Source organism: Zonotrichia albicollis, chromosome 35 (genome assembly GCF_047830755.1).
Source record: "Zonotrichia albicollis isolate bZonAlb1 chromosome 35, bZonAlb1.hap1, whole genome shotgun sequence".
In the NCBI taxonomy this organism is placed as follows: Eukaryota; Metazoa; Chordata; class Aves; order Passeriformes; family Passerellidae; genus Zonotrichia; species Zonotrichia albicollis.
In genome coordinates this window covers 1,537,069-1,561,592 of record NC_133853.1, presented here as the reverse complement: position 1 = coordinate 1,561,592, position 24,524 = coordinate 1,537,069, and the positions used below count along the sequence as shown (strand labels likewise).

The 24,524-nt window shown below is 49.5% G+C and overlaps 2 protein-coding genes across 2 annotated transcripts in view; both read left to right on the top strand.

The window, feature by feature from the left end:
- The window catches only part of LOC141726445 (olfactory receptor 14A16-like), a 74,452-nt gene extending 68,400 nt beyond the window's left edge, over nucleotides 1-6,052 (top strand). Inside the window, exon 2 of the mRNA XM_074531350.1 lies at nucleotides 5,981-6,052. Coding sequence (XP_074387451.1) covers nucleotides 5,981-6,052 — 72 coding nt within the window. The remainder of the gene's footprint in view (nucleotides 1-5,980) is intronic.
- A 16,716-nt stretch (nucleotides 6,053-22,768) lies between these two features.
- On the top strand, nucleotides 22,769-23,701 carry LOC141726499 (olfactory receptor 14J1-like). The gene has a single exon (XM_074531401.1). The coding sequence runs from the start codon at nucleotides 22,769-22,771 to the stop codon at nucleotides 23,699-23,701; it is 933 nt and encodes a 310-aa protein (XP_074387502.1).
- The last annotated feature ends 823 nt before the right edge of the window (nucleotides 23,702-24,524 follow it).

The window sequence follows — 24,524 nt, the reverse complement described above, 5'->3', positions numbered from 1 at the left end:
AGAGTGGTCTAGCCTTGTGACCACTTTTAAAGTCTGGTTGGAGCTCCTTCCCAGAAGCTATTCACCTCACCGGAGTTGAGAGAGTCCTGGGTATTGGCACCAAAATTGTTATGTTTGCCCAATTATCTCATCATAAAAAAAACCCCAAACAATATTTAAGGTAGCAACAATTTTAATTGAATAGTTTAGAAAATATATAAAAAAGGGATAATTTGGTTCAAATAAGAGTGCATAAGCAAAAACAACCGCGGGGTACGGAGGGCAGAGTTCAATGACCCTTGCCACCTCACGTACATGCTTGCCAAATAAAAGTCACCCCTTATATGCCATATGTCAATGCCATCTCCTCCTATTTTCGGTTTGTCACTTTTCTGTCTCCACCCTCATTACCACCTTTACCACGCATGTGCCACCACTCGGTTTGGTGGTCGCACAAGTCTTTGGGGGTCGTCACTGATGAAGGCCCTGTAGTCTTCTTCGTTGTCCTTTAATTCACCTTTGGGTTACACATGCGCATCAAGCCAGTACAATGTAAGCCAAGACTAACATATCACTGCATCTACATATCAAGGCAATAAGTCCCTTATAATTAGCATTTGTTGGGACTGAACCAGGTTTTGCTTCTCTTTTTGCTCATTTTTAGCAACTGTATTTTCAACTTCTTTCCTGTGGTCATTGAGAACATCTACTGGGAAGGGGGCGGGGGTGGAGCCCCTCCTCTCTCTCACTTCTTTGGCATTAAAACTTTTTAACTATTTTATTATTCTCAAATATTAATTACTGTATCAATATTGATTACTGCTTCAATTTTTATCAGCATGAATCATACCTATTTATCACAGAGACAAGAGAAAACTCCCATTGTTCCTGACAGCCTGAAGCAACTTCCAATTCCAGATCATTCCATCCATATGGGAAAAGAGGCTTTTGCATTAAAGTAGAAAAGAGTTAACAAAAAAGAGGGCAGGATCAAACGACAAAGTTATTTGGACTCATGCTTCTTGTGTCCGTTAAAAAGGCCAAGAAAATGCGCTCCTTGCTCTTCTGACACTGCTCTCTCTGTTCATGATGTGAGACAGCGAGTGCTCATGATGTGCAGGAGCTGATGCAAGGGACAGGGAGGAGGATGCAGCAAGCACAGTGCCAAGCTGACAGAGGGATGATCTCTGGCAGTGGCACTGAAGGAGAAGAGTTTGCAGGTGGGACAGTAAATGGCTCTTTGTTTCATCTCTTCTTTCAGCGCTGCTAAGAATGTAGCCTGGAGCAGGCTGGGAACACCAGAGCCTGGAGCCCTTTCCAGGCAGGGCTGCATCAGACACAAACCAGCAGGGGACTGAGGAGTCCCTGGGGTGGCAGTGAGCAACCTCAGGCTCTGCTCACTGCTGGTGGCATTTTCTATTGAACCATCTCCAAGGACTTCTGTTGTGCTCTGCGTTCCTAAGGGTTTCCCCCCTTGGTTTTTTTTTGGTTGTCTCCTACACCTTTTTTTCTCCAAATTTTCCTACCCTGTCAGCAGCAGCCCCTGTCCAGAACTGGCTCTAAAATATCAGCAAAGCAGCTGGGAACAACGGGAGGAATCCTGCGGCTCAGTAATTCGTATGCCAGAGCCCTGCCTGTGCCTTATGTCAGGACCTCCTTCTCTGTGCAAAAACTAGGAATTAGTGGAGTTTTTTTGCCACAGAGCTCTTGAGAGGCAAATGTTGTGCTATGTTTCTCAGGAGTGTATCCGTTAAGTTCATTGCTGGCAAAGAGAAAGTAAGGCCAGGGTAGCAGAGCAGCTGGGAGCTGGTCACTCCCTGCAAAGGGCTGGTGTATGATGTGAGAACACCACGTTCCAGGAGGGGCGAGCAGGGTAAATGTGCTCAAGGTGCTGCAAATGAGGTTTGGGTTCACTTAGAGAGTAGTCAGGAGTGGTGAGCACTGCAAGATCCAGCTGCAGTCCCCATCCATGTCCCTTTCAGTGCTGGCTTTAGGGTGTCTGCAGCCTGGATCCAGAGCGCCCTGGGGGCTCCTGAGGCTGCCTTTGCACTCAGGGTGAGGATGCCCAGGAGCCCCTGAGGCCGCAGTGGGGACCAGGGCTGGGGCTTGTGGCCTGGCAGGTGTGGCTCTGAGGGCTGTGACATGCCAGAGCATGGGTCACTGTCACTGCCCTCCGCAGCCCTGGCTACCTCTGTGATGCTCCAGGGACAATGGCAAGAGTGGGGAACTGGCTAGGTTAGGGTTTTGCCTGAGCCAGAACCTCTAGGCCAAATGCCCAGCAGTAGAGACCCCTGGAAGGCTGAGTGAAGGAAGCAGAGGAGGCTCTTCTGTGGTGTAAAGTGCAGCAAATTCATCAGGAGAGGCAGGGGGAAGGATCACAGCTGAGAATTCCCAAAGGGAACAGATGTTGAAAGGACCTCCAGCACCCCTGTGCACGGGTTTTTAAAATCTTTCAAAAACAGGAGGTGGACACCATATAGTAACCAATAAGCGACTCTTGGGGTGTGTGACAAATCAGAACAAGGGGAGGAGAGAGTGTTGGGATAGGGATTGGATCTTAGGGTGAGGGACAGGGAACTAACTTTCTGGAACAAAGGGTAGGGTTTGGGCTGATGGATGGGCCAAAGGGGCCGGGTTGTCTTGACAGATAGGGAAAAATCTGGTGAGGAGGGAGGGAATTCCTTGAGGGACACTTGGGTAGGAGAGCACAACATAGGGGAGAGTTAACTGTAATAACTCGGGGAACACTTGAACATACCCCTGTGATAAATAGGTATGATTCGTGCTGATAAAAAATTGAAACAGTAATCAATATTGATACAGTAATTAATATTTGAGAATAATAAAACAGTTAATAGTTAAAAGTTGTAATGCCAAAGAAGAGAGCGAAAGGAGGGGCTCCACCCACCCCCCCTTCCCAGCAGATGTTCTCAAGGACCACAGGAAAGAAGCTGAAGATACAGTTGCTAAAAATGAACAAGAACCTGATTGGGTCCAAGAAAATGCTAATTATAAAGGACTTATTGCTTAGATATGTAGATGCAGTGATACATTAGTCTTGGCTTATATTTTACTGGCTTGGTGCACATGTGTAACCCAAAGGTGAATTAAACGACAACGAAGAAGACTACAGGGCCTTCATCAGTGACGACCCCCAAAGACTTGTGCGACCACCAAACCGAGTGGTGGCGCATGCGTGGTAATGGTGGTAATGAAGGCAGAGACAGAAAACTGACGAACTGAAAATAGGAGGAGATGGCATTCACATATGGCATATAAGGGGTGATTTTCACTTGGCAAGCTTGTACGTGAAGTGGCAAGGGTCAAGAACCCTGCCCTCCGTACCCCGTGGTTGTTTTTACTTATGCGCTATTATTTGAACCAAATTATCCCTGATTTATATATATATATATATATTTAATTATTTCATTAAAATTGTTACTACTTTTAATATTGTTTGGTTCTTTTTAATGATAGGATAATTGGGCAAACATAACACCACTATATAACAGAACATTTGGCTCAATTAACTAACTCACTGAAACACAGAAATTCAGTCTTTCGGCAGCTGAGAGGTGGCACTATCAGAACCCGCAGCCGCTGGGGAAAGCCATCTCTCCCCTTCGGGTTCTTGCTGTGTGGGAAGGTGCTGCGAGTTGTGGTGGCTGCACTCCCCCTTTGCTGGGAGGATGATCTGTACCAGGGAGAGCAGAAAGCTGCCATGGTGAGCAGAACATGCTCAGAGCATTACAGTTCAGAGAATGGCACTGCCCCTGCAGGGCAAAAAGCTTGAAAGCATAGAATTCTGTGCAGAACTGTTGCACGAATTTTCTCTTCTAGAACATGCCTATTTTTGTATGCTGTAGATGAATACTCTGGGTTTTATAGAATACATGGTTTTTTTTCTCAAGGTTTTTGGGAGAACACTCAAGTTTATTTCTGTTTGTATTTTACATCCAGCATGCATATAGTTGTTTTTTTATTATTATTGTTCTTTAGTAAATTCTTAGGGAAATATACTTAAACATTTTTTAATCCTTTGGGATATTGTGATTAATATTCTTAGAAAGAAAACCTTGTTGAACAAGTGTGAAAACACAGAGAGAGGGAAAACAGTATAAATGTCTTTTAGAACAGGGCGTGTAATAAGGACTGCAGAACTGAGTAATTCCTCCAAGGGCAGAATTAGCAAGATATATTACCAAGATTAACTGCCAAGATACTTCCTTAAACCAAGGGAAATGTGACCTGCAGCCATACGAAGCACAACCAAAGCAAATGAAAACCTTTGGAAAAGAGGGAATTTTGCCAGTGACATCAGTCTGTCTGGATAACTGAGGGATGCCCATCAATATTGCACTACATTCCTCAATATTTGCAATGTCTTTTCTCCCAATTTCTGTGAAATTAATAAGCTGCAGTTGTTTACCATTAACTTAAGCTCTTAGGGGAATGACCAAGCACCATGTATGTTTTTCTGTAACTGAGCAGGACTTGAGTTTCCCAAATCATCTACAAAGCAGAAGGGAATCACACAGTTACTTGTGCTAATGTTAATGAAGCGTTTCATGAAAGCAGGTGAATGAGAGCATTGCATTGTAAAATTTCCACATGCCAGAAAACAGGACTCCACTTAGAATAAAACATATAAGTTTAGCATAACATCAGAACAGGATAAAATGAAATTGCTAGACAGGAACTGATGCATCAGAAATTAGGTGTATCGTTTCTGATACATCTGTATGCATTTGCAAGCTAAAAGAGAAAAGGAAAGGCAGAGATAATAAGGAACGAAAATTTTAAAATTGCACCATGCAGAACAGACACACGAACCACCAGTGTGAACACAGCTGGAAGATTCAGCTTGGAGATGGATTAGAGTTGAATCCATTCTCTGAAGGTCTCTGGTGCCCATGAGTGCAAAGACTGAGGAAAAAAGGAGAAAAGTTTAATTTCTGAAAGCTATTTAGATTCCTGGAAGCATTGTCTAGATATCTAAAAATCTAAAGCCTCAGAGAATCTGAACCTAAAACATCCCCAAATGGATTGATAAGGTATGATGTGCACATCTCTGTTTTCAGAGTCAACGAAATTGACAGTGAGTGGCTGGAAATTAGGAATTCTCACCCAGATTTTATCTCCATTACTTTAAGAACCCATTCATAAGGCACTTCAGGAACTGAACACTGACATTCTCACCCTGCTCTATTTACTTTACATTTGAATACAGGCTGGTAGAAGGAGAATTCGGGCTTTAATTTCTCTTCAAATTACCTGTTGCACTTTCAGGTTAGGAGTAGATGTAAAATTCAACTAATCACTCTCTCTGTCCATGAATATTCCACTAGTGAACTGACATACAGAACATCCTTTTTCTCTTTTGCACCTTCCTAAATGGTGCCCAATGAACAGAACACTTGCATAAATTTCACAGAAAATCACCAAAATTGCTGAAATTAACACTCAATTCCATGGTAAAAGCTTCTGAGAAAAGACTTGACAAGATCACTGAACAAACTGAAACTTGGAAGATAAAGACACATTTTAGCAATGATCAAGGGGAAAGAAAAGAAATGCTGTAAAAATTCCAAGTGGAAGGTAAGGAGAAATGCAGGAAGTGCAGAAAGAACAAGGCCCTGCCAGATGACCTGCGCAAGGTAATTTTGTGCCCCAGCACTGTTAGAGGACATTCCCTGTCATTGGTGCAAGCAGCTGGAGACATAAATGCTGATTGATTTGGGGGCCACCGTCTTGATAAGTGCAGAGGTGGTTCAATAACCTGGCATGAGGGAGTTCCCTCAGAGCAACTGGGATGCCAGAAAGAAGTGAACAGCTCACCACAGCCTGGCCTGCTCGGCTGCTTTTCCTTCTGACCCTCCTGGGGAGGCTCTGACGTTTCCTCTTCCCTGATGGAAGCACAGCTGCTGCCAAGGGAAACATCCCCACACTCACTCAGTGTTCCCTTTGCTTGCCACATGTCCCATCTGCTGTCCCTGTCCAGGAGAGCTGCTCTGCTCGGGAGGAGGAGACTGAGCGAGAGCCTGGGAACATCGGCGGCTGCAATCCCTCCTGATCTAGAGCTGTTTATGGATGTGTAGTTAGATTTGGATAGTTACAAGTATAGGGATATTTACATACACTGACTGCTATTTGTATAGGGATATTATGCATGTATATTGTTATGTTGATGCGTGTATATTCATCTGTTTACATACTTGTACAGCTCTGTAGCTGTGCATTTCTATTGCTGGGGATGTCTGGATTTTTTTATTGGTCCATTGATATTTGTGTATTTATGGACACGTTTGTTATGTTTGTATTATATTGTCATGTTATATGTCATGAAATATGTAAAGCATATTTACATCTCTATATTGTTATGCCTATATATGTATTTACTTCTATTTATTATGTATGGAGTTGTATAGTTCTAAAATTCTATTTATTTAGTTCTGGATCTGAGATTCTTTAGAGAGGGACATTGATGTTTCTGTATTTGTATATGGGCTGTACAGTTGTAGTAATATGTAATAAATTTGATTGTTAAACTTCAATTCAGTAACTTCAATATTTGTATGCAGTGAGTTGTTGCAGAGGGTTGCAATAAAGTTTTTTTTTTTTCACTGAAGTTGATATCTGTATATATTCACATAGCACAATTCTCAGAATAAATTAGATTTTATTCATAAATTGGTATTTTTGTGTTTCTATATTGGTAGCTAGCACAGGTGTTGTAATTTAAAATAAATTTCATTTTTAAACATTAGTTTATGTTTGTGTATTTGTACATTAGCAGTGTGGGTGTCACTATCTGCAATAATTGCAATGTTTCAACTGAAGTAAGTGTAGATTTGTGCTACCCAAAGCCATGAGCAGATGTAAATGCTGGAGGATTTTGGCCATGCCAATCTCCGGCCATGCCCAGCACATGCCCCACCTGCACTCAGGCTGGGCAGGGGAAGCGCAGATTTGGGCTGGCAGCAAAGCCCCACGTTGGCTCAGAACTCGCTGCCAAGGCTGCTGAGAAAACTCTGGGGCTCCACGAGCACAGAATCCAAGCAGGAGCCACCCAGGGAGGACAAATCCCTCATCCCACAGGCAGCTCTTTAGGAAAGTGCTCCAAGTGTCCCCCTGAAGCTCATCCCAGAGAGCAGAAGCCAGCAGGGATCCTGAGCCAGCTCTGCTGCCTTTGGCAGCACTTTGGCAAATGAGCTGCAGCAAGGGGGAGGCAGCAGCGACTGTGACTGCTGCAGGCTGGGCATGAAGGGAGGGCCATGGACACAAGTGCTGAGATGCCCCAAAATCCAGAAGGAGGCTGGAGAGCTGGGAATCAACTTGGTATTTCAGTGCCAAGCTCTCACAGGCACTGAAATGATGGAATCCCTTTGTGTGAAGTGACCTGGAAGAACTGACAGGGAGTTGCTGCTAGGATCAGCAGTAGCAGAAAGCAAAAATGTACAAACACTAGGAGATCATCTAATATCCCCCACAAGCAATGGCTTCAAAAATGATCTCATAATAATATAATATAATATAATATATATTATATTATATTATATTATATTATATTATATTATATTATATTATATTAATCAAAATATATAATATATAAAATGCATGAAATTAAATGCACATGTATTTTTGGACAATTTTATTTTTTGATATATATTTTCATTTAAGATGTATATTTGAAATAGTCTTTCAGCTTGGGAGAGTGAAGATTTACAACAGTGCAAAACCATCATGCACACCCACCCACTGTCCTTGCTCTTCTCAGCATCTCAGGGCTGCTGTTTGCACAGAATTGGGATGAATTTAACTCGACAGAGTCACGAGTGGGGTGATCAGCATGTCATGAACACTCATGCGGCAACGAACAACACAGAGCTCTCAAATCACATTATCACAGGTCATTTCATTCCTGCTGGGCACTGTGGAACTCTTAAAGGACACAGAAAAGGGGTGGAAAACATTGGCATCATGCTACTGCTGGTATCCTCCTGGAGGAAAATCTATTGGGTTTCTTAATGTGGTATGTCGCTGAAGGACACGAGAGAACACAAGCACACCACCACTCAAGGTGAAGGGAAAAAAGGGAAGTTTTATTCTCTGACTCCAATATTTATAGCTTTACAAAAGTGACAGTGGATTGGAAAGTGACATTGACACCTCTGCAATGACACTGGTCAAACCAACAGTCCATCAACTCTCTCCTCCTCCATAAAGGAATGAAAAACAATGAGCTATTTACAGAAAGTGTGTGAGAAAATTCACTACAAGAATGTCAACATCAGAAGGCTTAGAAAATCTTAAAAAACCAGGGTGACATCTCACCCTTTTCCGTTTAAAAAAGAAAAAGGAAAAGAAATGAACAATGTGAAAAGGAAAATATGAACAACATTCAATGTCCACTTGCAGAGGAGTCATCGGAGTGATCACTCTCAACGTCTGCACCCGAATCATCACTCAATGATTCCCCCGCTTGATGCCTTTCAGGTTGGTCACGGTTTCCATCTTGCCCGTCAGCTGGATTCTGTCTCTGCGGTCACAGGTCAGGGCGAACACATTTTGAAGGTACCCAGCGTACCCCAGTATCTGTGGATACACAAGCATACCCGCACCCGGAAGCAATAAGGTCATAGGGACCTTCCCACTGTTTGGTGACTAAATTCCACACCCGAACTTTCGCTCGAGGCTGATGTGCCTCGTCTGCAGCCTGTAAGGAGAGATGGTGATTCAAAATGACAGGGTTATTTGAGTTCTGCGGCACAATGAGATGATTGATCGTGCACAAAGCTTTTGCCAACCGACTGTGCGGGGTTTCACCCTGCATTCCCTGTTTTTGTTTTTGAAGAACCCGCTTCAGAGTACCATGAGCGTGTTCTACAATAGCTTGACCAGTTGGACAATGAGGGATATCAAACTTGTGCGAGACCCCCCACAACTGCAGGAACTGCCGCACCTTTTGTGATGCGTAAGCAGGACCATTGTCAGTTTTCACAGCAGAAGGTATGCCCAGAACGGCAAAGGCCTGCCTCCAGTGGGCAAGGACATCACGGGCCTTCTCCCCAGTGTGAGCCGAAGCCCACATCGCAGAGGAGAACGTGTCCACAGTGACATGCACATACTTGAGCCGGCCAAACTCAGCAACCTGGGTGACATCGGTCTGCCAAAGCTCCAAGGCCCTAAGGCCTCTGGGATTTACCCCTGCTGGCAGAGGTGGAGCAAGCGCATGGCAGTCATCACATGACTCGACAATGTCACGAGCCTCAGTTGGCGTCAGCTGAAACTGCTTCTGCGGGGTATGTGCGTTCTGGTGGAAAAACCCATACGATGCCTTGGCCTGTGTGATTGTATCAGGCTGAGGCGCCACCCACGCTGGGTTAGCCAACTTGTCAGCCCTCGCGTTACCTTCTACTATAAAACCTGGCAAATCGGTGTGACTCCTCACATGCAGAACATAGAATGGATGAACTCGGGCCTGAATGGAACACCATAAGGTCTTCAGTAAATGAAACAAGGCAGGATTACTGACCTCCTTCAAAACTGAACGACCCAACCGCTGTGCGATGTCAGCCACATAGGCGGAATCCATGACCAAGTTGAAAGGTTCCTGGGAAAATTTCTCAAATGCCATGACAGCAGCCCTCAGTTCAACCAATTGGGCTGACCCATCCTCATGGCCTTCCAGAACCTGCCACTCAGATCCATCCCTCCAGGTAACAATGGCCTTTCCCATTCTCCCTGAACCGTCAGTGAAGACGGTGGGTCCTTGCACGGGTTCCTGACTATTCTTGGGCCGCAAAGAAATTTGTGTGGATTTCGCCATACGCAACAGCCTATGGCTGGGCAGATGATAAGTGATCTGCCCTGAAAAATTTTCCAGAGCACTCTGCAGGGACACACTGTTTGCAAAGCTCCAGTCAAAATCCTCCCGTTGCACTGGGAGTATGATCTCTGCAGGATCCGCACCCATCAATTGCAAACACCGTTGTCGGCATTTGATTATCAAGCGAGCAATTAGCTCAAACAATGTAGTTGCCGTCTTCTGCGGCTGATGGGGCAGGAAAACCCATTCCAGAACGTGCAAGGAATCAGACCATTTGTCACTCCATTGACCAATGATACCTGTGGGATGCAAATCTGGAGTGGTGATGAACACAGTGACATCAACGGAGGGATCAATGCGATAAACCTGACAAGCCGAAATAGCTTGCTGAACCACCTCCAACGCCTTACGTGCCTCAGGGGTCAGTGTGCGAGGCGACTTTAGATCAGAGTCTCCTTTCAACAAATCATACAGAGGAGACAGCTGTGCATTGGTTAATCCCAAATACGGACGTAACCAAGTGATGACACCTATCAATTTCTGAGCATCATTCAGTGTCTTCACAGAATGCACAAATTGCACCTCCTGGTGACAGATTGTCCGTTCCAGAATCTTGACCCCCAAGTACTTCCAAGGTGGTTTTTGTTGGACCTTTTCTGGAGCCACCTGCAGTCCATGAGCATGCAAAGCATCGAGCAACCGAGGCTGAATCCTCAGCAGCTCATTCTGGGTGGACGCGGCCACCAAAATGTCATCCATATAATGATACAGACGCGCATCAGGAAACTGCTTGCGAACTCCAGACAAGGCACAGGCCACATACCATTGGCATATGGCAGGAGAATTACGCATACCCTGAGGCAATGTCCTCCATTGATATCTCCGTGCGGGCTCAGCCTCGTTAATCGCGGGCACCGAGAAGGCAAACTTCGGTCTATCATCGGGATGCAAAGGAATCGAAAATCAGATCCACAATGAGGACTGGCCAGCCTGCAGGAAGCATGGTAGGCAATGGCATGCCTGCCTGCAATGGTCCCCTGCTTTCCATCACGGCATTGACCTTCCGGAGGTCTTGCAACAACCTCCATTTCCCAGATTTCTTTCTGATACAGAAGACAGGAATGTTCCAAGGACTGTTAGAAGGCTCCAGATGACCCTGGTCCAACTGCTCCTGCACCAAATCATGAAGGGCGACTAATTTATCATCAGTGAGGGACCACTGCTTCTCCCAAACGGGTTTGTCCACCAGCCACCGTATAGGAGGCGTAGGACACTCTGCGCCCTTCACTGCAGTGGCCCCTATTAAAAATCCGTCCCGATACGCACCCCCCAGGCAGACAGAACATCCCTCCCCCAGAGGTTGGCAGGAGTGGAAGTAACATGAGGCCTAACCCAGGTCATCTCTCCCTCCGGGTTCATGACCAGCACGGGCTGCTGGGCCACGTAACATTGCACCATCCCTCCCAGGCCCACAACAGATGTCCCCACCGGATCCAAGGGCCACTCCGAGGGCCAGGCGGCAAGTGAGAGAACAGTGATGTCAGCACCGCTGTCGAGAAGCCCGCGGAGGTGGATTTCTGATGGTGTCGCACCAGGAACGGACAGGGTACACAGCATTTCGGGACGGTCCTTGGTCAGGACAGCAGTCCAGTGAACCTGAGGAGGCCCGGTGGATCCAAAACCACCAGCTCCACGTGACTGGTCAACTGTCCTGTGAACAGAAGACTTAAAAGGCACAAGTTGAGCAAGCCGTGTCCCTTTTGGGATTGTGACGGGGAGTGGGTGTGGAGACCATGGCACAAATCTGTCCTGTAAAATCTGCATCAATGAGCCCCAGGTGCACAATGAGGCCCTGAAGGGTGGCACTGGACCTCCCCATAAGGAGAGCACTCATGCCCCCACCCAAGGGACCAAAGGCAGCCAGAGGAACCTTGCGTATCTCAGACGAGTCTAAGACAACTGTTGCTGCGGTGCAGACATCCACGCCTGCTGATCCGCGGGTGCTGGCTGCAAGCCGGCAAAGGAGACCTCCATCGGCACCTGGGTCTTGAGGGAAGCTTGTGTCTGAGCGCGCCCCTCCTGCTGCGCGCTCCGCTTCACGTTTCCCGAACCCAGGAAAGCCTGGCCATTAGCATGAACAGTCGCCTTACAAACGTTAGACATGTGATTCGGCCTACCACACCGACCGCACAAGAACATGGGGAATTTGACCTTCTGCACCTTCTTCCCCCGCTTCCTGCTAGACTGCGCATTCCCCTGCTGTGGCCGCCTGCCCTGCGGTGCTGCCCAGACCGGCTGCACAGCGGCAGCCACAGCGGCCATCTTCCGACGTGAGGGAATGATGTTTGCACAGGCTTCTGCCATCTCCCAGATACTAGGATCACCAGGCATAGCCGCTATAACCTTATTACAAGCTTCATTACAATTGCACTTGACAAGGTTTGCAATCATAACTTCCCTCGCCACAGGATCAGGCACCTGCCTCTCCACAGACACAATCAACCTTCCCACAAATACCATAAAAGGCTCATCATCCCCCTGGACAACAGTTGAAAACGGCTGCTTCGGAGCAGCCATTTCCAGGGTCTGCACAATTGCTCCTATGCCCAGCGTTTTGCATTGCTGAAGCACAAGGGGATCGTATCCAACCTGCCCCTGAACATTCTCATAACGCTCTGTCCCCATCAGCATGTCAGCAACAACCCTATGCCTGGGGTCCTCCAGCGCCAGCGCAGCATTCCGCTTCACCTCTTGGGCTGCCAGACGAGACCACTTGGTCTCAAAAACACCAAATTGCACAGGGTCAAAAAGAGAATGTGCCACACAACGGACATCGTGAGGTGTCAGCGTGTCCCGAGCAAGTCTCTGAAGAATGTGCATAACCTCAGCAGACCCCAAACCATGCTGAGCAACCGCTTCACTGAGTTCCTTCTCCAGCTTATATGCAAGGGGTTCATAAGCGTTATGAGTGACGCCCCTGAGCACAGGGAAAGCCTGAGGACCCCCTGGCAAAGCCACCGCACCTGCTGTGTCCCGAGCCTTGGGCCCCCCAGAGACAAGAGGGAGGGATTGACTGGAAGCCGGGGCAACACCACTCGTCCCTGCGCCCCCTGCAGCACCGGCAGAGCCAAAGGAATTCGCCCCCCGACCCTGCAGATGCCGGGAGGAGACAAGGTCATTCATCTCGTCAGTTACGGTTTTCGCCTCTGGCCAGAAACGTTCAGGGTACCTCGGACGCACGGTCACCTGGCACGCAGGAAGCGTCCAAAGACTTGACGAGAAAGCGCCTAGGCGCCGGGCACCCACCGGCCTCCCGCCGGCCGCGTCAGCAGTTGCACTAAAGGTAAACACCCCAGTCCCCTGCTGCGCTGCAGCCCCGGCAGGGGTCGCCTCAGCAGCCGCAGCTGCCAGCACGGCCCGCAGATCTGGCACGGTGCCGGACGAGACCGGCACGGCCACGGACGAAGCTGGTGCGAGGCCCCCATCCCCCGATGCGGGGGCGGAGTGGGATGCCGAGGGAGGCACGGCCCGCGGAGCCGCGTCACTGCGGGGCGGCACAAGGGAGACGGGTACGCCCCCTATGAGAGCCCGCCCCAAGCCGCAAGGTCCCGCAGCGGGCACCGCCCCCACCGAGCGGAGAGGGACGGGCTGCCCGCCCACCGGAGCGGGGCTGGGCGGAGCACCGACCCTGCCCCCGGCTGCCTCCACCGGCTGCGCATGCCCAGCAGTCTGCGCAGACCCAGAGGCGGGCAACGTCCCGCCCCTGACTGCCTCCACCGACTGCGCATGCCCAGCAGGCTGCACAGACCTGAAGGAGGGCGAAATCGCTCCCCCCGCTGACGAACCCGACTCGGGCGCGGGAGAGCCCACCCCCACTGCGCTCAGGGGGAACGTGGTGGACACACCGCAGTTCGGACAAAAAGTCACCGCAGCAGCCTCAAGTCGGGGCAGAGGCTGACCCTTAAAGGCCGGGAAGGCACACAGAGAGGGCAACCCGTTCCCCGCCCCGCCACCCGTACAGGGCGAGGCAGGCTGAAGACGGCCCACCGAATCCAGAGAGCCCCCCGGACCCGGGACCAGCTGGCTGTGAGCCCAATCCACCCCGGGCAGATAATGGCCACTCCCCAGCACACCGTCGTGGGGTGGGGAGGGGGACTCCCCATCACACAGGAGCTCAATCTCCTCATCCACATCCGAGATAGAAGGGCTTCCCTGGGAACTCCGAGGGTACAAGAACCAGACCCCCGCCAAAGCTCCTCACATTTCTTCCACTGCACCAGCAGCAGTCCCACGTCTACACTGCAATCATCAAAGAGGGCCTCCATGAGGTGGACCCCCAGGAGAGACCACTCCTGCTTATTGAACGCCTTTGCGGGGTCCAAAAAAAACCCTCGCTCCTGGGCCCACAGAAGAATTATCTCCAAATCATCCCAGGAAACAGACACCTGTTTCCACTCCAGGACCCCTCTCCAAAGATCCAGAATGAGGGAATCATCCTGGAAAACCACAGAGGTTTCCATTGCCCCAAGAAGAGCAGGCAAAGCACCAAAAGGAGGGGGAGAAAAATCTCACCGCAATCCGCTGTCCGTGTCTCAGCCTTGGCTGCAATACACTTCGGCGGTCACCACATGTCGCTGAAGGACTCGAGAGAACACAAGCACACCACCACTCTGAAGAGGAAGGGAAAAAAGGGAAGTTTTATTCTGACTCCAATACTTACAGTTTTACAAAAGTGACAGTGGATTGGAAGGTGACATTGACACCTCTGCAATGGCACTGGTAAAACCAACAGTCCATCAACTCTCTCCTCCTCCATAAAGAAATGAAAAACAATGAGTTATTTACAGAAAGTGTGTGAGAAAGTTCACTACAAGAATGTCAACATCAGAAGGCTTAGAAAATCTTAAAAAACCAGGGTGACATCTCCCCATCATGAAGCTGCTCAGGGACAACCAGTTCTGAGTGCTGGCTGAAGCTCTGTCCACCTTCCTGGCTCAGGGTGGGTCTTTCCTCCTCAGAGCACCCTGGGCTGGGTTTGCAGCCCCTCTTCCTGTGGAATCTCTGGGGATTTTCCTTCCCATTGGAATTCTGCACTGTGGAGTCACTCAAAATGGCCTTTTCCATGAGTTTCTGCCATGGAGATTTTTCCTCCATGGTCTCCATTCTCAGCTCCTTCCCTTGGGGAGGAAGAACAAGGAGAGAATGGGATTTGCCTCCGTGCCAGAGGGAAGGGGAAGGAGATCCCCCCAGTGCATCCCCAGCAGGACAGCGTTGGCAGCAGGGTTGTCCTGCAGCCAGGGCCTGTGCTGGGCTGGGAGATGGAGCAAGAAAGAGGGGGAAAGGGGCACTGACTTCCTCCTCACCTGCCTGGGTATCCCAGGGCTCCTTCCTGTACCTCTTAGCCTCCTCCATCCAATCAAGGTTTGGGAATGGGAAATCGTGGTTTGAGAAGAAGATAAGCAGTGAGTACATTGTCTTTTGTACTGGTTTGAAGGGAAACCTGGGGGAGAGTCTAAGTCAGAATTACAATTTAAGAGGAAAATTAAGATGAAGGCAATGATACAGAAGCACTGCCTTAAACTGACAGAGTCAGGATATAGCCTGACACCCTGTTGGTCAGGGTGGTGGCAGCAGTCCCATTAAATGGTGGCTGCAGTCCTGTTGGGGTGATGAAGGTGATTCTGTCCAAGCAGTGATCCTGTAGAAGGGTCTGGTCTTCCTCTGAAGGTCCAGTGGTGGTTATGGAGCTCTTGTCCTCCTCTGGGAATCCAGTAGGCAAGCTGTGCCTGGTGTTGCCAGCCTCAGCTTATATCCAGGCAGGAATGCTTGGTTCCTCCCCCTGGGCAGAGAATCAATGGGATCATGGAATTTTATCATTCCTGCAGTGACACTCAATGGCCCATTCACAGAAGATATCTCCCCTGAAGGGCGTTATCAGGGCTGAGTCATGGAAGAGATAAAGAACCCTGCCCCACCTGTTTATAGCAGTTGATGAAGATGGGGATTGAAAACATGCATTTGGTTACATCTTGCATTGCAACCTGAAACAGTGGGGTAATCCCTGCTCAGGGGATGAACACCACCCCCCTTACCCAAACTGGCTCAGGTGTAAAACCCCCACCCTGGGAAGGCCACACACACAGGGGACAATGTCACACTTGCCCTGCCCCAGGGGAGGTCTCTGTCTCTGTCACTCCCTTGATGTCCACCCTTTTTTCTTTCTTTCCATCTCTCTCTACCTCACATTTACTGTTCAATAAAATCCACGGTAGATTTGGTCTCATTATTACCTTAATTGGGGCATCTCTCTAACAATTATCTTACCCAGATTGCGACATTATTTTGGCACAGTGAGTTCAGGTCACTGTTGTCTGACCCCAAGTGCTTTTGACAACAGCATGGTTCCCTCCACTGAGGAGGTTGTGGGTCTCTCTGGAGGAACTCTTGGAAACTTGGACACAGCTTCCTCTGAGCAACTTATGGGAGAACTGATGAGGAAAATGGCTGTTATGGGTGGCCAGTGTTAAGAAAATATTTTGTTGTTCTTCCTTGAAAAATTTGTTAAAATCACTGGAGGAAAGGGAGCAAATGATACCAGCAAGACTGACAAGGTTTATTCACCCAATGGTGAGGAACAGAAGGATACTAAAAGTCCCACAAGAAGCCCAGCTCAAGTAGCTAAATTCCCGAATAACTCCTGAATTCCCAGGCTTGGGTTCTGTGCCTCAGATTCCCACACATTTAATGTAAAATCCTTTAACCATTAACATGTGAAGTTACCCAAAAACGTTCCAGGTATGTAGGATTAGAGGGAGAAGGACTAGAGAACAACAGAAAGACAGAAGATCCATAGAAAGAGACGCCCATAGGTACCAACTGTTGGGTTCCAGCATCACCAACAGAGGAACCCCAGGAGAAGGCAGGATCCAGACCCTGGACTTGGCTTGTGCTCTGGCTTTTAACCACCTGGGCCTTCATGGGCACAGCCCTGGTGTGGGACTGCCAGCTGCTTGTCCAATATGAGCCAGGGTAGCACCAGCTGCCTAAGTGTGATTGATTGATTGATTGAATAACAGCTCAGCCAATCAGAGCTGGGTTAACACCATCCTCTGCTGTGTGATTGACAGCTCTGCTAGGCCAGGGCTGGGGGTGGGGCTGTGTCCCACCACAAACCAAGGCCTGACCCGGCCCTGGCCCCACACGGGCATTCCGAGCATCCCAAGGTTTCTCAGGACATCGATCTCATCCAGTCTCTGACAGCAACCATGGTGACACTACGGAACCTCATGGGACCATGGGTCAGTTGTGACAATGGAGATCCAAGGAAACGATGGTGAGACAATGGATTCCAGGAATCCAGGAATCAGGGAGACCATTGTGCAACTCAGGGGCCCTGTGGATTCAAGGGTCAGTGACAGAACTGTGGTGTCCATATAAACAAGGAGCACTTGTGACACAATGGGGCAGCATAGAGCCAAGGGACTCCTATGACTCTGTTGGGACTCATGAAACCAAGAAGCCATTGTGACATTGCCAGACCTCCTGGAATCAAGGAGACCATGGTAACATATTGGGGTTCCATGAAATCAAGGGAACATGGAACAGGTCTGCCTGGTTTGGCCTCCTGGGAACTGTCTGACAGGTCCCACTGAGTTTGACATGCCAAGGGCCATTTCCCATCTGACCATGATGCACTGGGGCTCTGTGCTTTAATTCCTATGGGAAAGAACTGTCGTTCTTGTCTAGGCACCCATGGCCAAAATTGGGATTCTGCATCTAAAATTCTCTATATCCAAGGGTTACTCCCAGACAAAATCTGCCCATACAGTCAAGTCTGGCTAGACATGGCCTCTGGTGACTGCCTCTCATCTGCCCCTGCACCACTGGGGCTCACTTATTTCCTTCCTACGGAGATCATTGTGACACTGCAGGGCATTGTGGAACCAATGGGCCATGGTAACACTGCAGGCCGTTGTGGAGCCTGTTACACTGTAGGAACTTGTGGAACCAAGGGGACCATTGTGACCCTGCAGGGTACCATGGATCCAAGGGGCCACTGTGACACTGTGGGGCCTTGTGGAACCAAGGACATCTTTGTGGCTCTGTTGGGCCGCATGTCCCAAGGGGCCAATGTGAAGCAGCAGGGCTTTGTGGAACCAAGAGGCCTTTGCTGCATTTCAGGGCCTCGTGGAGCCAAAGGGGCGTTGTGATCCTGCAGGGCACCATGGAGAGCATTGTGGCATTGCAAGGCCCCATGGAATCATGGAGACCATTGTGACACTGTGGGGGCCCCACGGAACCAAAGGAACATTGTGGCCCTGCAGGGCCTGGTGGAAGGAAGGGGCCATTGTGACACTATCAAAACATGTGGAACCAAGGGGATCATTGTTGCACTACTGGGCCCCAATGGAATCAAGGGGTCATGGTGACACAGAAGGGCTTCATGGAACTCAAAGACCATTATGACACTGTGGGGCCTTGTGGAACCCTAGAGACCATTAAGATCCTTAAGGACTTGTGTAACCAAGGGGCCATTATGACACCTGAGGGCATCATGGAAGCAAGCAGCCATTGCGACACTGCAGGGCCCTGTGGAAGAAAGGAAACAGTAAATAGATGTGGCTGCCTTGGCCTCCCAGGGGTCACCTGAACATTCTGGCTGACCTTGGAATGTGGAAGGTCACTCCCATCTGCCCCTGAAAGACTGGGGCTCTGGGCTTTCTTTTGTATGGAAAAGAACACTATGTCTTTTCCAGGTATCTATGGCCAACAATTCGGATTCCACCTCCAAATTTCTGTGTGTCCAAGGATTGCTGGCAGACAAAAGCTGCCAGGACAGACAGGTATGGCTGGTCTTTGACTCCTGAGTGCCAGAACTCTTCTATTTTCCAAACACTGGAAAGGGCTCTGTCCTTTGCTTTTTATGGAAGGAAAACCTCCCTCTTCTCCAGGCACAAATGTCTGAAATTAGGACTCCACATTCATAATTCCAAATATCCAAGGGTTGCATCAAGCAAAGCTGCCAGGACAGACAGATCAGGCTTGCCTTGGCCTCTGGTGGTTGCTGTTCATCAGCTCCTGAAACATGGGGGCTCCATGGTTTCCTTCTTAAGGAGACCAATGTGACATTTGAGAGCCTTGTAAAATGAAGGGGCCATTGTGACACTGCAGAGCACCGTGGATCCAAGGGACCACTGTGACACTGTGGGGCCTCATGGAACCAAGGACATCATTGTGGCTCTGATGGACCGCACAGTCCCAAGGGGCCAGTGCAAATCACTGGCGTAGGAGATAGCCTGGCTGTAACTCGGAGTCAGCCAGATTTTATCCCAAAAGAATTTGGCATGCGTTTCAAGTCCTAGGAATCGTTTGTTTAACATAGGGTGAGCTTGAGAGTTCCCCTATAAGCCTAAAGTGTTGTTATTCTAAGTTGTCCAAGTTCTAATCCCCTCTTGGTTTGTTGGTTACTTATTTCTTCTATATGGTAATTGTTCTAGTTTTCTAGCCCTGAGTGTCTATTGCTTCCCCTTTGTCTCAGGTCTTAGGATACTGCCCCTCGTACTGTTCTCAACTTCTCCGTGTTTATTGTTTTTCACCCTGTTAATAAACTTCCTTTTAAACAACTCCATTGATCCTGCTCCTTTTCATTTTCGCCACCCACCCCTGAAGTCAAGGAACCAGAGAGGTTTGTCACAGCCACCCTCATTGTGACATTTGGCGCTTGAACAGGGACCATGACATTCAGGGCTCCCTGTATCAGTCACATCAGCTGGGGTTAGCTGATAGTGCATCATGCCCTGGAGACTCAAGATGGAAGGAGCCCGAATGTGGCTCAGGAGCCGCACCATCCTCCCTCCACCTTGGCTTCTCCACTTCCTGCTACCACAAACTTCTCTTCCGCCCTGAACGAACCTCCAGAGTCCACCCCTGCAACTGTGGGTCATGCCCCCACTGTCAATCAATCCACCTTCACCCTGGGCCATGCCTCCAGTTAAGGAAGGAGACTAGCAAATAGCCTTAAAACTCCTTGTTGCCCTCATATGAAGTTAGTGGAAGGAATCCCAGGTATCAGCCATTGGTTTACGAGGAAATCAAGAATCTGTGGTAGGGCAGCTAAAGACCATAGGAAGGCTTACCTTGTTATAATAGCCTCATGAGGGCCATGTTTACAGATCATGTCTAAATCCCCTATGACCTAAAATATATTATGGCCATGATGTTGCCACCTAAAGGATATACCCTGTGGGAAGGGGGATGGAAGTGTTTACTAAACCAATTATTAGCAGACTATGCTAATAATGAGGTAAAGGCAGAGTTGACACTCAGCCATCTAGCTGGAGAAGGAAAAACCCAGTCTACCAGATGACTAAGCAGCAGATATCTCCAGAAAAGTATTTGATGTTATCAAAGAGACGGCTTTGCAAGATTTAATCCAGGTATCGGCTGGTAACACCCCCAATTTGGACTACCTTGGGTGGCTGCAGCTAAAGCTTTAGGACAATTAGACCGTCTTGGATACCTGTTAAGTAAGCAAACCAATGCTGCCTCCCACACATTGAGTGGCCTGCTCTCAGACATAGAGACCATCAGACATGCCACCTTGCAGAACAGCGATAGAAGTTTTACTCTGGACGCGTGGGCATGGCTGTGTAGACTCTGAGGGCATGTGTTGGATGCACCTCTCCAGCCACAGCAAGTCAACCCACAAGAGCATTCAGGTACTGAAGGAAGGGTTCAAGAAGCTTCAAATGGAAAACAAAGACTGATTCAATAAACTCTTCCAATCCAAGAGACTAAAGGGTTAGATGATGTCTAGCTAAAACAGGACTATTCATTCTCTTATGGTTGCTCTTGTATTGCTAATTGTCCCATGCTTGTTTGGATGCTTTTAGAAAGTCTAACAAAATTCTTTCAGTTCCATCTTTGTTGTAAAACAGAAAGTTGGAAGATACACAGCACAGGATCCTCATGGTCTCCTTGGAAGAGAGAATTGGAGGTGAGGATGGCACAAAAATCTCTAAGAGACTCAGTGTGGGAAGGAAAATTCCTAAAAGTACCTAAAAGTATTCTTAAATTCATAAAATACCTTTAAAACTTGAGTATCTCAAGACATTACTGAGCTCCACTGAGTATCAGTACAAAGCTCTCAAGGGACACAATTAAGCAGATAATTGGGGCGAGGATTACACAAACCACTCACAGAGTCTGTATCAAAAGGGAAACACCAAGTACCTTAAAATAACTGACGTACCCTGAAGTATTAATGAGCCTCAGTGAGTGTTGTTACTGACAAAGCCTCTCCAGAGATTAATTATAGCAGATAATTGGAGGCCATAATTGCACAAACTTCTCAGAGACTCCAAGGCAAAAGCCAAAGCCAAAGTCCTTTGAAAAACCTGCAGTCCCTGCAGGGAGCATTCAGGAGCCCCCAGGGCCATTCCAGAGGAAGGCTCCCCAGGGACTCCTTCCAGCAGATCCTTGAGGCCACTGGGATGTGGGCTAGGGGGGATGCTGAGGGCAGGACAAGGGACTGACAGTGCCCAGCCTGGCTGGGGCTGTGCCAGGAGGCCCCAGGGCCTCAGGACAAGGTGTCTCCTCCCAGCCCTTGGTGGCACAGACCCTGCTGCTGTGCCCCAGGGCACCAAGACTTGGCTTCTCTTTGTCCCCACCTGTCATCACTGCCTCCAGTTCTCTGCTCTGCCTCCGAGGACACTTTCTCAGTTGTGTCCCTCAGTGGGACCCATTAAAAGTCCAAGAAACTTTGGAGTTGGATTCTGACTTGGAGTTCTGGAGAGATTTCTTCAGCTCCCTCTCAGGGACTGATGTTCAGGGCCTGAGCACAAAGCCCCAGAGGCTCATTAAAGTCCTTGTGCCTTGTGCTGTGTCTGTGCTGCTCGGCTGAGCTGGGCTCCTGGCACAGAGGCAGCTCCTGGTAACCAAGTGAGCTTCAAAAGCACATTTCTCTTGATGAGCAGCTCTTCTGCCAGCCCAGCAGGGCTGGGAAGGTGCTGAGAAGTGCCTGGGGCAGAATCACTGCCAGCCCTTGGCACAAGAACCTCTGGCTGCAGGACAATGCAGCTGCAGCTCCTGGAGCCATCTCCTAAAGCTGGAACATCCCAATGCCTACAGACCCTGTGAGTACATTCTCTGATTGTCTCTTGTGCAGAGCAGCCAGGGATGCCCAGGGCTGTCCTGCAGAGCAGGGTCCTGCAGCCCAGGGCGCTGTGCTGGGGCAGGGACGCTGCTGCCTGCCAGGGACAGCTCTCAGCCAGCCCTGGCAGCTGCTCCCAGCACTGGGGGACAAGATCTGGGTGGGAGGAGACAGCTGGTAAGGCTTGGAAGTGTTCTCCTTGTGTGGTGAGGATGCTGCATTGTTCAGGACTGCTCCCAATATGACATTTAACTGCAGAAAATTTCAAAGTAGATTATAGTGGGAGCACAGCAAGGCAAGAACTGCATTAAAGGGAAAATCCTGGTTTTTTAATCTACTGCTCAGGCTTGCCTGGATGGGAAATTGCACATAGATATTGATCTCTCAGTTCAAGTTGAGAATTTAAAAAAAAAGTCTCACAGATCTGAAAAAATGAGGCTGTTAAAGCAATCAGCAGAGGGCCCACTAGAGGTGGCATCACTGTCACTTTTCCCAGCTCCTCAAGGTTCTCTGATGTTGCCATCAGAGCCTGCAGAGCCAGAGTTGCCCCTGGGCAGTGCCTGAGCTGGGAGGGGTCTGCAGGGCAGAGCTGAGCCCCCAGGGCTGGGCTGGGCTCTGGCAGCACTGGCAGGGCCCCACCCTGGGCACAGGGAAGCAGCTGCTGGCAGGGACAGCTCCAGGCAGCAGAGCCCCGGGCAGGCAGTGGCGGGAAAGTGCTCCCAAGCTGTGCTGGAAGATTTACCGTCCCATCCAAACCCAACTATTCCATGATTACTTTCCTTACAGATCCCCATGCCCAGGCATTGCAAATGTCCAACAGCAGCTCCATCAGCCACTTCCTCCTGCTGGCACTGGCAGACACACGGCAGCTGCAGCTCCTGCACTTCTGCCTTTTGCTGGGCATCTCCCTGGCTGCCCTCCTGGGCAACGGCCTCATCATCAGTGCCGTAGCCTGCGGCCACCACCTGCACACGCCCATGTTCTTCTTCCTGCTCAACCTGGCCCTCAGTGACCTGGGCTCCATCTGCACCACTGTCCCCAAAGCCATGCACAATTCTTTATGGGACACCAGGAACATCTCCTACACAGGATGTGCTGCTCAGCTCTTTTTTTTTGTTTTCTGCGCTACTACAGAGTATTTTCTCCTGACCATCATGTGCTACGACCGCTACGTGTCCATCTGCAAACCCCTGCACTACGGGACCCTCCTGGGCAGCAGAGCTTGTGCCCACATGGCAGCAGCAGCCTGGGCAACTGCCTTTCTCTATTCACTGCTGCACACAGCCAATACATTTTCCCTGCCCCTGTGCCATGGCAATGCCCTGGGCCAGTTCTTCTGTGAAATCCCACAGATCCTCAAGCTCTCCTGTGCCAAATCCCACCTCAGGGAACTGGGGCTTCTTGCTGTAAGTGTCTGTTTGGTATTTGTTTGTTTTACGTTCATTGTTTTCTCCTATGTGCAGATCTTCAGGGCAGTGCTGAGGATCCCCTCTGAGCAGGGGCGGCACAAAGCCTTTTCCACCTGCCTCCCTCACCTGGCTGTGCTCTCCCTGTTCGTCAGCAGTGTAGCAGTTGTGTACCTGAAGCCCTCCTCCATGTCCTCCCCATCCCTGGATCTGGCCCTGTCAGTTCTGTACTCGGTGGTGCCTCCAGCCCTGAACCCCCTCATCTACAGCCTGAGGAACCAGGAGCTCAAGTCTGCAGTGTGGAGACTGATGACTGGATGCTTTCAGAAACATTAAACTGACGACCAATTTCTGCCAATCACTTCTAATAAAATCATCTTCGATACTTCTTATTGGCTTCAGTATGGAAGTTTGTTTTGTTTGCTTTAGTTTTTTTCTATTATCCACAAAGACATGTCATCCTTTCTGCCATTTCCCATTTTGTTTCTTTCCAACTTTATTTGTGGCCACAGACTGTGTCAACGAGGGGCTGCGCTCTTGGTGGCTTTCAATAAACTAAACCAACCAGCAGAGTTTTTTGCAGAGATGCCTTTTTGTTGCCTTCTCTGGAGCTGCAGCAGCAATGTCTGTGTGCAGAGCTGGGGCAGATCAGGGCAGGCCCAGCAGCTGTGCCCAGCAGCAGCAGCAGCAGCACTTGGTGTTGCCAGTGCTGCTGCCGTGGCCCTGCCCTGCTGCCCTGGTGGCCCTGGTGTTGCTGCAGGGCCTGAGTGCTCTCGGGGCCGGGCACAGCCTTGGGGGTGGCAGTGCCGGGGCTGCAGCAGGGACAGGCCATGGGCACTGCTGGGGCAGCACTGACGCCTCAGGCCAGGCCCTGCGGGCTCCAGGATCCTTACCCAGGCTCTCTCAAGAGCACGGCCAGGCCAATGCTCAGCACAGAAAAGCCCCGTGAACAGCCCCAGGCTGGCCGTGGGCAGACTGGGGGCAAACAGCATGGCTGGGGCTCTGCAAGGGCCCTGGGGCAGACGGGAAGGAGCAGCAGAGCAGGGGCTGATCCATCCCCAGTGCGCTGGACAGCCCAGGGCAGCGTCCCAGAGTGTCCTGATGGAGCTGCCAACAACATCCCCCCTCTGCAGCCCTGGTCTCTTCCCCAGCTCACACA

Excerpts from the sequence above, each read along its gene's own strand:
- LOC141726499 (XM_074531401.1), top strand. The coding sequence starts at position 22,769 with ATGTCCAACAGCAGCTCCATCAGCCACTTCCTCCTGCTGGCACTGGCA.